Below are 17,222 nucleotides of genomic sequence, written 5' to 3'. Positions count from 1 at the left end.
TCCAATCGTGTTAACGTTGTTATAATATAACACTTCGCCGCGAGCAAGTCCAGTTCAGAGGGGCTACCGCGAAAACCGAAATTCGCAAATTGCGGGGATCTTTCTCTTTTACTCCAATGAAGGCGTAATTCGAGTGACAGAGAAAAATGCCCGCAATATGCGAAATTCGATTTCCGCGGTTATAGCCCAGAGTGTTCTTACTGGACAGACGGAAACTTGGTTTGCTAACGTGTGCCGTGTGCCCGAATAAACATAACTTTATTTAACTTTCGATGACTACGTAAATATAAACGCATACGTCACTTTGACATTTATGACATATTTTCGTGTTACCAGTACAAAACATTTCCTTTGTTTTAAAGTTTTAGTTATCAGTAAAATAACATAAATAGTTTGTCAAAGGAAAGGACTGTCTCATTTCAATCATAGACAGAGAGAATCATACTATCTTTGTCTTCCACTAGTACTAGCACCCAAAAGAAAAGGATGGGTATAGTTTTCCTGGTTCTTACTGACTGACAAATTGGTTTGTATAAGGCGGCCACGTTTATAATATTTGTTTTTATTTAACTATCTACTAGTACTTTTTTTAACTTCTATGCGTAATAATAGGTTATACATGTTATGTATTGATGGCCAAGCAAATCTTGTCAGTAGGAAAAGGCGCAAAATTCAAATTATCTACGATATCCCTTCGCGCCTACATTTTTCAAATTTGCCGCCTTTTTCTACTGACAAGATCTGCTTGACCAACTATAATAGTAATGTTTCGAGGGATTCTATGGCTTTTATTATAGTAACATTCACTTTATGTCACTGTCAGTTGTTTATGAATACGACTGAAGGACTTGTATCCATGGTCATGAAATAAATTAAAAAAAAAAAAAAGTCACTGTCAGTGGTAATGTCAATGTCATGTCACTCACATTTTAGCGCTAAATTGTGCCGCCGGAGGCGGTAACATTGCACGTTATATTGATTAAAGTTATAAAATTACTATTTCACGAAATACATCAAATGTGTTCAGATAGTTAAAAGCAAGTTCGGCTTGCTGCATTCATTAAAGTCAATATAATTAGGCCAGTCGACCAATAACATTCCAAACTCACGGTTCAAGATATTGTTTTCGGACGTTTATCACTTTTTCAATAATGTCTAAAGTAAAACTTAACCTGATCGCTGCGGCGTGTGAAAACATGGGTATTGGAGCAAACGGAACCCTGCCTTGGAGATTAAAGTAAGTAGACGATTAAACTAAATATGTAATTGTATATTCCACCTGCGGAATATACAATTACAATTAATTAATTAATTTATTTATTAATTAATATTATTAATTGCTGCGGGAGTGTCGACGGACGAAGGAGTAGAGGGCGTGCACCCAGTAGATGGTCAGATGTGGTCCAAAATATTACCCAGACTTCGCTCCAGGCAACAATGCAGATGGCCGAAGATCGGGAGGCCTGGAGAGCAGTGGTAGGAAGAATAACCCATAGGAGTCACGTCCCTCAGACATGAGGTCACGACCACGAAGAAGAAGAGATTCCACCTGCAATGTAACCTGATTCTTACATAGGTACCTACAATAAAAAACTTGAAACTGGAAAAACATGAATATATATTTTTATCGGACGACCCAATCACCATGGGTTTCTCAGACATGACATAGTGTGTTAGATACTTAGATAGTATATTTACGAATATTAGTTAAAAATTAGACTTGCTTTTCGTATTAGATTAGAATCTAGGTAGGTAGTTGTAATAAGTGTCATAACTTTAAGGTGCATTGGGATTGAAACATTATTTTGAAAATCTTAGAGCATTTAATAACCGGAGTCCCTTTTAAGAGCTTACCCCTCTGCCGAAAAACTTGCGCAGTTGTGCAAACTTTTGTATGTACTGATGTTTATCTGACATGGCTATTTGTATGTTACATAGCCATACATTTGACATGCCCCTCCCCCGCAGAAATTGGCACACTGTTTTGTACAGAAAATGACAGCCAAAGCATCTCCGGCCAAAATGGGGGTGTATTCCTATTTGTCCCTGCCAGGCACAGATGGGTTTAGGTGTTTTCTAAATCATTCCCATTTGTCTTCACCTCTTGTATGGCATCGTCACGTGGAGCAGGGACAAATGGGGAATACACTGATTGCTGTGGTGAATTAATTAACATGTTTAACTTTTATTCACAGTAGTGTTTAATATTGTACACAGGAAAGAAATGGCATACTTCACAACGATGACAACCAAAGTCTCATCTCCCGACCAAGTAAATGCAGTAATAATGGGCAGAATCACTTGGGACTGTATACCGGACAAGTATAGACCGTTGTCCAAGAGGGTGAACATAGTCATGACTCGGCATGTTGACAATCTGAAGAATAAGGTATAGTTATTATATCTTTTATTATTTTTGTTTTGTAATTAAGTAAAATATTTATTTGTTATTTGAATCATATCAATCAAAAATGATCACAACCTTCCAGAAACCAAGAAATACCAGACCAAACAAAAAAAATTTAAACAACAACAATCTTTATATAGTCTGGAAGAGGCCTATACCTCTTATGAGGGTTCTGGAGTAACTTACAACATAGATAAAAGAAATTAAAACCTAACATTAAGTTTTGTTACCCAGAAATATTAAAGGCTTTTACAATTTACAATTTGAACTAGACGTGTGCGCCGATTAAAAAATGATCGGCGGCGGCGTTTGCCACTAAATCGGCGGCGGCGGCGTGTTTTCGGCGTGAAATCGGCGTGACCTTGACTTTCAAGTTTCTTAAGAAAAATCATTAATTTGTTGTTTTTCTTGAAAATTTGATCAATGCAGGTTCCTGGTCAATGAACTACGTATAGTTTGAATATGCTGTGAGTAAAATAAGGTTTGCTAATGAATATAGGATAGGTATATAATAACTTGGTTTCCCTAGTAACTGGCTTTCATTAAGAGGTTTTCTGCTCCCAATGACCTTCGATCCAATCTGTAACTCTCCGTTTTCTCAAGCTTTCCATGGCTTATCCTATTAAAATGACGTACTTTTTACTTTAACAAAACAGAACTTCATATATCCTTGACATTTGCTAGACATAGTACACTGCTGTGGCTTCTTTTTAATGGTTTTCTTGTCGTACAAGCACCAGGCTCACTGAGACGTATCTTCTTTCTCGTTTTCTCATTGCCGAGGCTCGCGACCACATCTAATTTGTCTCCATTTCTTGCAGTCATAAGCCGTATGGACTGCACGGTGCAGACTGCTGCAAGCCGACCTCTTCATAGCGTTCGACCATCTCACACATGTTCCATCTCGAGCACGTTTGCCATTCATTCGGCTTAAATTAATGTGTTTCTCCACATCATGCGTTGGATAATATATCCGAAGAAGCTAAGGGCTCACCCATGGCATGTTTGGAATAGATGAGTGGCGATATAGAGCTCTTACAGAATGGAGAAGTTTGTTCTTCTAGCTGTCCAAGGTATAAGCAGCACTAGCAGCAGTCTTCTTTCGTTCGTTAACAGTTGACGACTACTTAGGGTTACTCAGTTACTTTAATTGGTGTGTCTAATAGTTTCTGCAACTGGCTATTTAGGTTCATTTAAATAATGATTGATGTATATTTGACAACTGTAACATAAATAATACAAAAAAATTAGTGATGTACCGACTATTGATTTGGCCGACTAGCCGACTAATCGGCGCTCGAATGGCCGATTAGTCGGCCGACTAGTCGGCTAGTCGGCCAGATCATTAGTTTCGTATAAGTTCAGGTGAAAAACAATAGTTTTGCTCCTTTGGTTGCGCTATTCATCATAATTTAAATTTAGCTTGGCTAAAAGGTGTTCTACTTCGCTAAAAGGTTCAAAGACCTATCACAAGAATCTTTGTTCAATTTCTGTCTTTAATTCTTTTACTTTGTGATTCTGAGCATACCGTCAGTACAGTTTGTAGGAGGTATTTCCAAGGCTCTTTTCCCCGTACGTAGTCGCCTGTTAAGAACCTATCCCCTGTGGTCAGCGTCTTTACGAGCAACGTGTCCTGACTAAGTCTATAAATTTTGCAATAACATTAATAGTTCCTTATGACTCTACCATTAAAATAAAAACAAAAACTCTATTAAAAAAAATATTATCGAACTAGCACATGAAGTTACACGAGAATCAGTTGAGATCGACCTGTAGAGGAAAACATCAGTCCACCAACATACGATAACGATCAAACGTTCAATTATATGAACAAAGGTTTTCGTAGATAATATATGCACCCTGAATAGGTATTTTAGTAAAATAAACATAAAACATATGGTAAATATTGATTTTTTTTCTGTTTTTCTTTCACTAATAAAGTGCCGACTAATCGGCCACTTTTGCCGACTAGTCGCCGACTAATCGCCGACTACAAATGTGGCCGGATAGTCGGCTTTCCCGACTAGTCGGCGACTAGTCGGTACATCCCTAAAAAAAATCTATATTGTAATTCAAAAACCAAAATAGAATAGCTAATTAACAACACTCAAGGTCACGCCGATTTCACGCCGATCATTTATCGGCGGCGGCGGCGTGGTCAAAAAGCCCGGCGGCGGCGGCGCGCCGGCGCGGCGCACACGTCTAATTTGAACCATTAAAATCATTTATCATTTTAAAACCAAAACATGTCATTCAAAATCTAGCAACAAGCTCTTATGAATCGTAATTAATCTTAATCTAATTATCAGAGCAATTTATTGATGTTAATATTATTCCATAATAAAATTGGATTATTATACATATCAAATTTAACACTAAGAATTTCACAAAAGGATCGTCAAACATTAAAAAAATTGTATAAAAAATACTAGTCTAGAATTTCTAGAATAAAATCTAAATGTCAAAAAAAAGCATAAGCAGGCGTGGCTCACTCCGCGATTTCGCCGCTTTGCTACAGGTAGTTAAAAGTACATCCGTTCGACCCCAATTTTGGGGTTTGCCATAAGCCGCGCGTGGCGCTGTCGCCACCTAGCGGTCATATCTGTGCTGATCGTGACATACGCGTTTTGTTAGAGAGTGAGTCTTCTGTACCTAGTACTATTATTTATTCTGTGGCATAAGTAACAAAAGAAGTAGATAGTATTACATCGGAATATACCTAATAAATAAATAATCATTTCTAATAACAATTAATCCCACGTTGTATTATCATTCATGTAGTCTTGTGTGGTATAATAAGCTTTAGAAATAAGTTTACGCTTTACATAATTCTTAAATTTATTAATAGATAATTCAGTAATATGGTTTGGAAGTTTATTATAAAATCTTACACAATTACCCATGAATTATTGAAAAAGTTGGTAGAAAGGACTCTGCAATGTACAAAAATTCATATAGAAGAGTTTGTACATAACCAATTGTGCCATTTCCAACCAAAAGGGTACTTATTGTTGATTGTCAATATGGTGCTATTTCCATATAGCTTCAATTTGAAATCAACCTTATCGACAACACAACACAATAGGTGTTATACTGTATTTAAAATAAATTATTTTACACCATGCATGAAATAAAGCACCAGATATTAGAAAAACACAGATAGGAGTTATTTTTAAACACAAGTTCTATTTAATAAATCAGATAGAGATATAAAAACCGGGCAAGTGCGAGTCGGACTCGCGCACGAAGGGTTCCGTACCATAATGCAAAAAAAAAACAAAAAAAAAAATGGTCACCCATCCAAGTACTGACCACTCCCGACGTTGCTTAACTTTGGTCAAAAATCACGTTTGTTGTATGGGAGCCCCATTTAAATCTTTATTTTATTCTGTTTTTAGTATTTGTTGTTATAGCGGCAACAGAAATACATCATCTGTGAAAATTTCAACTGTCTAGCTATCACGGTTCGTGAGATACAGCCTGGTGACAGACGGACGGACGGACGGACGGACAGCGAAGTCTTGGTAATAGGGTCCCGTTTTACCCTTTGGGTACGGAACCCTAAAAAGTAGGTGAGTTGACCGTGACGTCACGATCTAATGTTTCATATAAATTCCATATTAGTAAATAGTTTTGACGGTTTTAAAAAAGTAACTTATTTGACTAGTACGAAAATACCCTATTATTTTTTTATCTATCTTCAGTCATCATTATCAGTGTGGTTAAATACAACAAAACCATCATTGTGGTTTCATTTATCATTTGATGATAACCTTAATATGTTTTCTGGAAAATATTAAATTAAATATAACAAAAATCCTATAAAATAAGTATGTGTAGGTACCTAAATAAAATACTTATTACAATGACCAACTTAGAATTTGACAGCTAAGTGGGTATGTCTGTGTCATCATAGCTCTAAACAGGTTAACCAATAGGGAGTATTACTGCAACGTTCTGCCGCCAGAGTGCACATAGTAAACCATCGAGTAACTTATATATACTTGGCCTTAAACAGTTTTTTGACAAGTTTTCACTATGACATTGATGCATCAAGGCAGTACAGGTAACGCCTACCGCGAAACGCGAAAATCGAAATTTCGGTATCTGCCGCTCTATCGATCGAATAGGCAAGAGTGATAGAGAGGCAGACACCGAACTTTCTATTCGACTTTTGCGGTAGAGCCTGTGTTTGTACTAGTGACACCCTCTGCGCAGAGTTTTGTGTAATATTCCCTATTCAGATGAGGTTTTAAGTAGGTTTTCTCAAACCTTTTTTAGGGTTCCGTACCCAAAGGGTAAAACGGGACCCTATTACTAAGACTTCGCTGTCCGTCCGTCCGTCTGTCTGTCACCAGGCTGTATCTCACGAACCGTGATAGCTAGACAGTTGAAATTTTCACAGATGATGTATTTCTGTTGTTGATATAACAACAAATACTAAAAACAGAATAAAAGAAAGATTTAAGTGGGGCTCCCATACAACAAACGTGATTTATGACCAAAGTTAAGCAACGTCGGGCGTGGTCACTACGTGGATGGGTGACCGTTTTATTTGCATTTTTTTTTTTGCATTATGGTACGGAACCCTACGTGCGAGTTAAGGGTGCCAGCACCCCTAATATATATTTTGTCAGCGAAAGCTAATTAGAAGATTCAGCATTGCGTAACTGGAACATGCGTCAATGCTGAATTGCATTATTTAATTATAAATACTAGCTCTTAAGTCATTTTAAGTTAGAATAATCTTGATTGTAAGCTAAGTGGTTACTCTGTCAGTTTAAATAAATATATTTTTTTAAACTAAAGTCCTTGTCATTATCTTAATTGGCGCTGAGGACAGGATACCCGTCGTTTTCCTGACACGTTCAGAAGCCGATCAAATATCGCGAAAGTACCGTGCCGGACTACGTACGTTTCTACGTTTCAACGGGTAGCCGAACAAATAAATTTATTAAGAAATATCAAGAGGACCTGCCGCAGAAGAAACCAGTCAACCTAGCTGTTCCAGGAAGCTGTCCATCTCCAGCCGACCGGAAGCAATCCTGAGTATTCCAGACCATCTGTAAGGTGTCGTGAAAGCTGCCGGGAGGAATGTGAGTCAATCTTTTTCATCATCCTTTCTGTTCCTTTTATACGTATCCTTACTTGTTTTAAATATATGTGTTATTAAGGATTAGAAAACGCCGTAATAACACTATTAGGTTAATTTTTTTGTGTTATTAAGGATAATTAAACGCCAAAATAACATTCCTAGTTAACAATAATATTCGCGTTATTAAGGATAATAAAACGCCACAATAACGCTAGTAGTTTAAAATATTAGGTATTGTATATTAAGGATAAAAAACGCCATAATATCATTCCCAATTTAGGATATCTTCGCGTTATTAAGGATAACAAAACAAAATAACGATATTATTTTAGAATATTAGGTATTCGTATTATTAAGAATAAAACAAAACCGTAACAACATTTATTTACAACGTCAGCGAAGGTGTTAAAGTCCACGTTCAATTGACCTACTTCGGTATTTTGCAATCAGTTTATTTTAGCGTGTTTAAATTTTATTTGCATTTAAAATGGAAGGCCTTACTTTAGTTCCTGAGAATGTAATTAAGATGATCCCGATTTTCCGAGGGGAAGTTAGGGAACTGGCGGTGTATATTAATAAATGTGAATATGTCATAAATAAATTTAGAGGAAGTGCCGAACAAAACGAATATTTATTTCATGTATTAACTAGTAGACTCGCGGGTCCCGCAGCCGTCTTAGTCGGAGAAAGGAACAACATTCGTACTTGGGACGTACTTAAAACATTGCTAAAGGAACATTTTGGGGATCCCAGGACAGAGAAATGCCTGCTATTAGAAATGCAAGCCTTGAAAATAAATAAAGGCGAAAGTTACTTAGATTTCTGTCACAGAGTTCAACAGTTTAGAAGCATTTTGTTAGCTAAGGTCGCAGAAACCATTGAAGATGCCACAATACGAACCGCGAAACAGGAAATCTATACTAATACTTCCTTCGATGTTTTTCTTTATAATTTACCACAATATTTAGTTAAAATGATCCGTTTAAGAAATGTCAGCACACTAGAGGGTGCATTGAAAACCGTTCTAGAAGAAGAAAATTTCAACGCCGTTTATAACATGAAAAACCCTTTTAGGAGTCCAGTAAATAATAGACAAAATCAAGGTAATGTTAGACAGAATCATAATGGTTATAATTATTCGCATAATACCGAGCCTCAAGATAGAACTCTTAACAATAATTTTAACCCCCCTAGACATAACTTTAGCCAGAGGCCACAAAGTAATTTAAATTCGTTTAACGGTTCACAGCAGATTAGAAATAATAATAGACCACAAAATAATTTTACTAATAATTCATCTAATATGCGTAATCAATGGCAACCAGTAACATCGCAAACGCAAAGTCAGCAACACGCAGGTTATTCACCACAGTCTTACACGGCGCAAAATCAAAACGTGCCGGCCCGTAATATGACGTCGGGTAATAATACTGATGTTACTATGAGGACAGCCAGTTCAAGACGTGTTAATTACATAGAAAATAATGACGCGGAACCAATATATCTTGAGCCGTGTTACGAACCAACATATCTTGAGCCGAGTTTCGAACCAACCCCGGGTCCAAGCACCGAAGTCAGAAATTTTTTCCTTGCGGCCTCGAACAGAGGACTAGAATAGTATTAAATTATAGCCGAAAATTAAAACTTCCTCATATTGCAGTTCCTGAATTGCAGGCTCTCTTTATGATTGATACAGGAAGCGAAAGGTCATTTATGAAACCGGAATTAGTTGAAAAATATTTTAGTAATTTTAAGCACCAAGAAATTTTTGAAGTAGTAAGTACCCACGGCCGCAGTACACATGACACGGTCATTTATATTCAATTACCCAAAATTTTTAAAAGTGAAGAACGTCATAAGTTTTATGTGTACGACGTTGATGATAGGTATGACGGCTTAATAGGTAGCGATTTATTGGATCAGTTACCTGCAAGCGTTAATTACAAAACTCGCATGCTGGAGACGGATTCAACGCAGATACCAATGCTGTATACTCCGCCTATTAAGGAGACTTTTGAATTGCCTCCTCGCAGTGAGTGTAGAGTTAAGTTACCAGTAACGTTATTAAATGGAGATGCGATTTTAGAATTTCAACAGCTCTCGGAAGGGATAAGAATGCCCGCCGCGCTGGTAAAATGTGTGAATGGATACGCATCCACCGTCATTCAAAATTGCACATCAAAAGGCATGACTTTAGTAGTCACAGCCCCGTTTAAAGTAGAACCATATCCGAGCGAAACATTTGTTAACGTAAATTTCACCGCGGACACAACTTCAAATGATAGGTTGTTGTCTGAAAATCTCTCCAAATTGAGATTGGATGACTTGAATGAAGAAGAAAGAAAGGCGATCAGTCAGTTATGTGAGGAATATAAAGATATATTTTATTGTGAACACATTCCGTTATCATTCACTAATCAAGTTAAACATAAGATCCGTACTACAAATGAGGATCCTGTTTTTATTAGGGCACATAGGATGCCTCCTGTTCAAGCACAAGAAATAAAAAAGCAGGTAGATAAAATGCTGAAGGACAACGTCATTCAGGAGTCACATTCTCCTTGGAGTGCTCCAGTCCATTTAGTCCCAAAGAAGATGGACATGTCAGGTCAGCAAAAGTGGCGTATGGTGATCGACTATAGACGTCTTAACGACATCACAGTCGACGATAAATACCCTCTACCAAACATAAACGACTTATTCGATATGTTGGGTAAAAGCACATACTTCACAACACTAGACCTGGCCAGTGGATACCATCAAATAGAAGTCGATGATGCTGATAAACCTAAAACCGGTTTCAGCACCGGATTCGGGCACTATGAATTTAATCGTATGCCGTTTGGACTTAAGACAGCACCTGCAACCTTTCAGAGAGCAATGGACAACGTCCTAAGAGGTCTACAAGGAATACACTGTCTGGTATACCTTGACGACGTAATAATATTTTCTAAAAGTCTACAAGATCACGTCCAAAAACTTAAGGCTGTATTCGATAGATTCAGGGAAACTAATCTTAAAGTACAGCTAGATAAGTCCCATTTCCTCAGAAAGGAAGTCCTCTACCTTGGACATACCATAACGAGCGAAGGGCTAAAACCAAATGACGATAAGATAAAAGCAGTTCTTAATTATCCCATACCTAAAACCACGAGTGATATTAAAAGCTTCTTAGGTTTGATAGGTTACTATAGAAAGTTTATAAAAGATTTTGCAAAAATAACTAGACCCATGACAGCATGTCTGAAGAAAGGAAGAAAGGTAATTTTAGATGATGAGTATAAAGAAAGTTTCGAACTTTGCAAGAAAATTTTAACCAATGCACCATTATTACAGTTTCCAGATTTTAAAAAACCTTTTATCTTGACTACAGATGCGTCAAATTACGCGATAGGAGCGGTTCTATCACAAGGACCAATAGGGTCAGATAAGCCAGTTGCCTATTTTAGTAAAACTTTAAGTGACACTCAAGTAAGATATAGTACAATTGAGAAAGAACTATTTGCTGTTTTAGAAGGAGTTAAGCATTTTAGACCGTACCTGTATGGCAATAAATTTTTCATTTATACAGACCATCGTCCACTCGCTTGGCTGTACTCCCTTAAGGAACCCAATAGTAAACTTACAAGATGGCGTTTAAGGTTACAGGAATATGATTTTGAGATATATTATAAAAAAGGGAACCAGAATACAAACGCAGACGCAATGTCTCGTATAAGACTAAATATGACAAACGACGACAATGAATCAATGGTAGTTAATGTAGATGAAAAAGAAAATAAGTTACAGAAGTACGTACAGTCACTAACGGATCAAATTGCAGAGTTAAGTAGACCAGAATCAGAACCAGAAATGGAAGTGGTAGAAATCTCTGATTCAGACGACGGAGCTACAGCTCATTCCATCTCTAACAGGGAACACGAAGGTATCCCAATATTAAATGAAGCTATAGATTTAAAACCAAAACAAATATTAGTATATAAATGGTTCAAAGACGACATTAGCGTTAAAGATTTATCAAACAAAAAACAAAAGATCTTGGAAGTACATATGCCAATAAATAACGTACAATTAGTAAACAAATTTTTAAAAGAGTATGTAGACCTTAAAAATAAATATTTTATCTATTTCGAATCACCAGAATTTAGAAAAACTTTCAGTAATGTCGTAACGCAACTTTATAAAAAAGGTACACAAAATTTAATCGAATGCACAGAAAGAATCGTAACATTAACAGATGAACATGACATAAAACAAATAGTCATAAAATATCACGAGGGCAAAACATGCCATAGGGGCATTAATGAAACGCTAGCAAAACTTAAAAGAGATTATTGGTGGAGTAATATGAAAGAGACCATTGCAGCTATAATTAATGCGTGTGAACAATGTCGTAAGATGAAATATGAAAGGAAACCCATGAAACCGTATATCCAATTAACACAGAGTCAGGAATCACCATTTCAGGAAATATTTATAGATCTTTTATTTATCGAAAGTAGATATTATTTAACAGCTGTAGACGCGTTTAGCAAGTTAGGCCAGGCAATAAGTATACCCAATCGAAGTACGCCGGAAGTAGTAAGAGCTTTGATTAAATATTTCAGTATGTACGGCGTTCCCAAAAAGATTAGCTGCGATTCGGGTACAGAATTTAACAATGAACTTATGAAAGAACTATTAAAATTATATAAAATAGAATTGCACATAGGAACTCCGAACAATCCTAATTCAATGGCCGTAGTAGAACGATTTCATTCTACAATAATCGAAATTTACCGTTTAGCGAAGTATGATAGAAGTGACCAAGATGCAGCATCAGTCATGACGTATGCCATAATGGCTTATAATAATTCAATACACAGTGCCACGACATTTACCCCTTTCGAATTAGTTTTTGGGCACACAGAATCAGGAAATACATTCGATACGGATAGAGAGCGAAATTTAATGCAGAAATTACTTATAGATCACAGGAGAAGGTTAAAGGTATTGTACGAATACGTGAGTGAGAAATTAGTTAATGATAAAATTAAAGTCAGGGACAAGAAAGGCGGTGAAGTACCACCAGAAATTAAAGAGGGTGATACCATTTACATGAAAGATACTAGAATCCGTAAGGCTAAAGAAAAACCTAGGTACGAAAAAGCCACAGTTATAGGTAAACCGGACAAAAACATAATTCCCGTACAAGTTAGAAAAAGAAATACTCGTGTAGCACTCAAAAATGTCAAACGACCTCCACAGGTGGCGAGTGATATTACTGATGGTCCTGGTACATCAGGGATGCAGTCTCAACATCCAAAACCTCGAGCGGAATCCGGGGATAGCTCCAGTCAGGATGGGCACAGCTCTGATGAGGACTAGCTCCTGGAGCATTATTAAGACTATAGATTTAGAGTCAATAAGTTCACTATTAGAAATAAATTTAGATCAGTATAACAAGTTAAAACATATAATTGATAGTAATATAGATACAAGAAGAGAACTAATGGGTTTAGAAGTACAAATAAATTCATTTACTGAACTATCCCGAGATAGACTTTTACAGATCTTACCAACTGCAAGAACTAAAAGAGGTATTCTCAACCCATTAGGATCCATAGTTAAGGTAATAACAGGTAATTTAGATAATAATGATGCTATTAGATTTGATGCGATAATAGAAAAGATGAAACATAAGGAAATATCAGTAGAGAATAAGGTAACATTACTCCAAAAGGCACTTGATAAATTAACAAACGTTTCGAGCGACATTAATTTTAACGTTAAACACTTGGGTTATAAAACCAAACAACTAGAGACAGTCCAAAAAGACGAGACAAAACTTTTCAATTTAATTTCCTTAATGAATAGCATGTATCAGATTCTAAATAACTTTCGCACTATTTACAATATTATACAGGAGATAGAAACAGCTATTGCTTTTAGTAAATTGTCAACCTTGCATCAATCCATAATAAACTCAACTGAATTCATTAAAGTCCTTTATGAAGTAGAAAAACATGCAACCTTAGTTTATCCCGTGTCAAAGGAAAATCTAGTTAAGATAGAACGTAGTATAGACCTTAAATCATTTATTAGTCATAGTCGCTTAACTTTTATACTAGATATCCCATTAATTGAGAAAAACACATATATTTACTACAAAATTATACCTGTTCCAATTTACAACCCCGAAACCAAAAAGACACTTACCATTATTCCCAAATACCCCTACCTTATGATGAATAGATTGAAATTCCGACCCGTGGCAAGATACTGCGAGGAAATCGAAGAGGACAAACACATCTGCACGGACAACGATGTAGTACAACATCCAGCAGCAACATGCATAGAACAACTGATGTTACTTAAAGATAACATATCGAAATGCAACCAGCAAACCATCAAAACAGAAGACACAGTTATACAGAAGATTACATCTGACCATTGGCTTCTTTACACCAGAAAAAGAACAGTGATAACCGAAACATGCGGAGACGAGGTTTCGAAACACAACTTGGAGGGAACCTACATATTGACCCCAGCTAAATACTGTGAGACGCAGATAGAAGACATCATCATGAAAGCAGTAACTAACACTACAATTACCAACTACATTTTACCCCCTGTTGTACTGCCGGAACTGCAAGCAGAGATCCAGAAGAACGAGAACGAGGTAGATCTGCGAGGCGTGGACTTCAGCGACGTAAAAGACATTCTCAACAGCGTAAAATATAACAGTGAAAGTGATTACAGTGAGAGTTATATCATTAGTAATAGAGTCAGTGTCTGGACCATCGTTTTATATACCATTTTACTTGTAATAGTAACTATATACTTAACGTATAAACTACATTCTGTATTTTTCAGACGAAATTCTCTGAAGCCGACTTTGCCACCTTCAGATAATTTCTCTCTTAAGGAGGGAGGAGTTAAGGGTGCCAGCACCCCTAATATATATTTTGTCAGCGAAAGCTAATTAGAAGATTCAGCATTGCGTAACTGGAACATGCGTCAATGCTGAATTGCATTATTTAATTATAAATACTAGCTCTTAAGTCATTTTAAGTTAGAATAATCTTGATTGTAAGCTAAGTGGTTACTCTGTCAGTTTAAATAAATATATTTTTTTAAACTAAAGTCCTTGTCATTATCTTAATTTGCGCGAGTCCGACTCGCACTTGCCCGGTTTTTTTTATCAAAATCTGTTTAACCGTTTCATTCTATGTTTTAGGTCCCTGAAGGTGTAATAGTGGTTCCAAGCCTGGATGAGGCCATTAAGTATATTGACAGCCGGCCAGATATTGAGAGCACATGGGTCATAGGAGGATCATCAATATATCAGGTAAATTCGTTTGCCTACATTAACACATACATTAGGGCTCATTTAGACGGTGCGAGAACTCGCATGCGAGTTTCATTACATTGCGTTATTTGATCGGTCGAATTGATGTAACCTCAAGGGTCCGCGATGTAACTAAAATCGCATGCGAGTTCGCGCGCTGTCTAAATGAGCCCTGTCATTTTTAATTTTTTTGTTACAATGCACAAAATCTTGAGATCTGAAGAATCTGGATCCAGAGGCCGTGAGTTCAAGTCTCACCCAAGACAGGAACTTTTCTGTTTTTAAATTTATTATAAGTTTAATAGCATCGTTCGCAGACGTTTCTGCTTGTTAAAAATTAAATATTATGATCTGTATGGGAGGCTTAAAGGCCTGTGCACACCGAACGCGTATGCGTAGACGTACATGTGCGCGTTGTAATATACAGATCCTTAAGAGAGACGGCACACCAGTTGCGTGATCATTTCATGAAATGCCATTTATTAGTCACTTCATGATATGGTTAAGTTACGTTTGACTCTTTCATGACGTGGCCAGCCGATCATTTCATGAAATGATTGTCACATCATGAATTCATGAAATAATCCCTTCTTAGAGCTGTTTCTCACTGACGTCCAGTTTTTTGCCGGTATACGGTTTGCAGGATCCCGTTTTCTGTAGTATGCATGCAGGATCCCGCAAACAGAATCCTCGTGTGAAAGTTACTATATTAGCACCTATACTACTAAAACGGGATCCTGCAAAAAACCGTACCGCAAAAAATTGGACGCCAGTGGGAAACAGCTCCAGATCTGGCCACGACACTACATCAAAATTGTCTCTAGACATAATCTAATTTAGTTTAGTGATAACCTTTGACCCTAGATATATGACGAGACTATCAGTAATCATATATCTCAACATGTTATGCAACATTTATGAGGTAGTAAGCTAAGATATTGACCCACTTACTCATCTTAAAACCCCGCTTCACTAGGTCAAAAAAACTCACTGATACTAAAATACCCTCATTTCTTTTCAGGCAGCCATGGCCCACCCAAACTGTGGCAAGATCTACCTGACAGAGATCCAGAAGTCATTCGACTGTGACACCTTCTTCCCGAACATTGACAAGCAGCAGTTCCACCTGGTCAATGAGGAGGAGATACCTGAAGAAAGACAGGTGGAGGGAGACATCAGTTACTTCTTTAGGGTTTATAAGAGGCTCTAAAAGCTTTCCTTTTCATGGTTCCGTACCCAAAGGGTAAAAACCCTATTACTAAGACTCCACTGGCCGTCTGTCTGTCACAAGGCTATAATTTCATGAATCGTGATAGCTGGACAGTCGAAATTTTCACAGATGATGTATTTCTGTTGCCGCTATAACAATAAATATTAAAAAGTACGGAATCCTCGGTAAGCGAGTCCGACTTGCACTTGTCCTGTTTTTTTTTTCATTTAAATATACCGCTTGCAGAATATTGCAACTTTTGCAAGTTATAAGAATTGCACTAGGGTTTTACAATCTAGGACCTATGTTAAGTCAGGACGGCCGTGTCGTTAGAAGATTTATACAGGGTCATTTTTGGACCGTTAGCCATATTGTGCGAGGTGATTCGGTAGGCCATACTGAACAACTTTTTCTATGGTACCAACTCCGAAATCACAAAAAATTTTTTGGCCGTTTCATAGATTTTGGTCGTGTGGATATTGACGTTTTCTATGGGGAGACCAATTTTTTTTGGGATTTCGGGGTTAGTCCCATAGAAAAAGTTGTTCAGTATGACCTACCTAATCACCTCGCACAATATGGCTAACAGTCCAAAAATTACCCTGTATATGTTTTAAAAGTTTGAACGGTCAATGTCAAGTATTTCATTCTAAATAAGGCCACAAGGTGGCACTCTTAGCTTTAGCTCACCTGCATTTATTTGTGGTTTTCCATCACGGAAGGGTTGTTACAATTCTTATAGGTACTTCAAGTGCAATAAGGACATTTTTATCTGAAATTCCAACAGAAATTCTGATAGAAAGGTCCTTATTGCACATGAAGCATAAGGATCCTTCTCTAATAGAAAGCCACATTTGTCGATCTTTTGACCGCCACGCCTATTTTGTATAAATGCAATAATAAACTTTATTTGAACGTATTAAGGCTCAGTATGCAGGCTATGGCCAACTGATGGTGGTCAAAGGGTTAAAATTACGCTAGCCTATGGATGTTTATATAATGTTAAAATGATTTACCAGAATTTTGTCATATGATAAGGTGTTATATTTTGTATATTAGCAATAAAGTTATTTTTGCACTGCCCTCCGTTCGTTTTAATATTCCTTTGCAAATAATTATATTCATATTTTGCGCAAATAACTGGCAAGACTCATAGTTTTTTTGGCAAATATAAGAATAC

At 36.9% G+C, this 17,222-nt stretch overlaps 1 protein-coding gene across 2 annotated transcripts in view; it reads left to right on the top strand.

Annotated features, from left to right (window-relative positions):
* Positions 1 to 931: 931 nt before the first annotated feature.
* Positions 932 to 17,222, top strand: part of LOC134677097 (dihydrofolate reductase) — a 262,050-nt gene continuing 245,759 nt past the window's right edge. The window contains exons 1-4 of one of the 2 annotated variants that reach the window (XM_063535550.1): positions 932 to 1,237; positions 2,218 to 2,389; positions 14,722 to 14,832; positions 15,854 to 16,050. In XM_063535550.1, the coding sequence (XP_063391620.1) occupies positions 1,152 to 1,237; positions 2,218 to 2,389; positions 14,722 to 14,832; positions 15,854 to 16,042 (558 nt within the window). In that variant the 5' untranslated portion in view covers positions 932 to 1,151 and the 3' untranslated portion in view covers positions 16,043 to 16,050. Of the gene's footprint in view, positions 1,238 to 2,217; positions 2,390 to 14,721; positions 14,833 to 15,853; positions 17,124 to 17,222 lie in introns of those variants that run through there. The other variant, XM_063535549.1, reaches the window with a different exon arrangement.

Source organism: Cydia fagiglandana, chromosome 25 (assembly GCF_963556715.1).
Source record: "Cydia fagiglandana chromosome 25, ilCydFagi1.1, whole genome shotgun sequence".
Classification (NCBI taxonomy): domain Eukaryota; kingdom Metazoa; phylum Arthropoda; class Insecta; order Lepidoptera; family Tortricidae; genus Cydia; species Cydia fagiglandana.
This window is presented reverse-complemented; position numbering and strand designations above follow the sequence as displayed.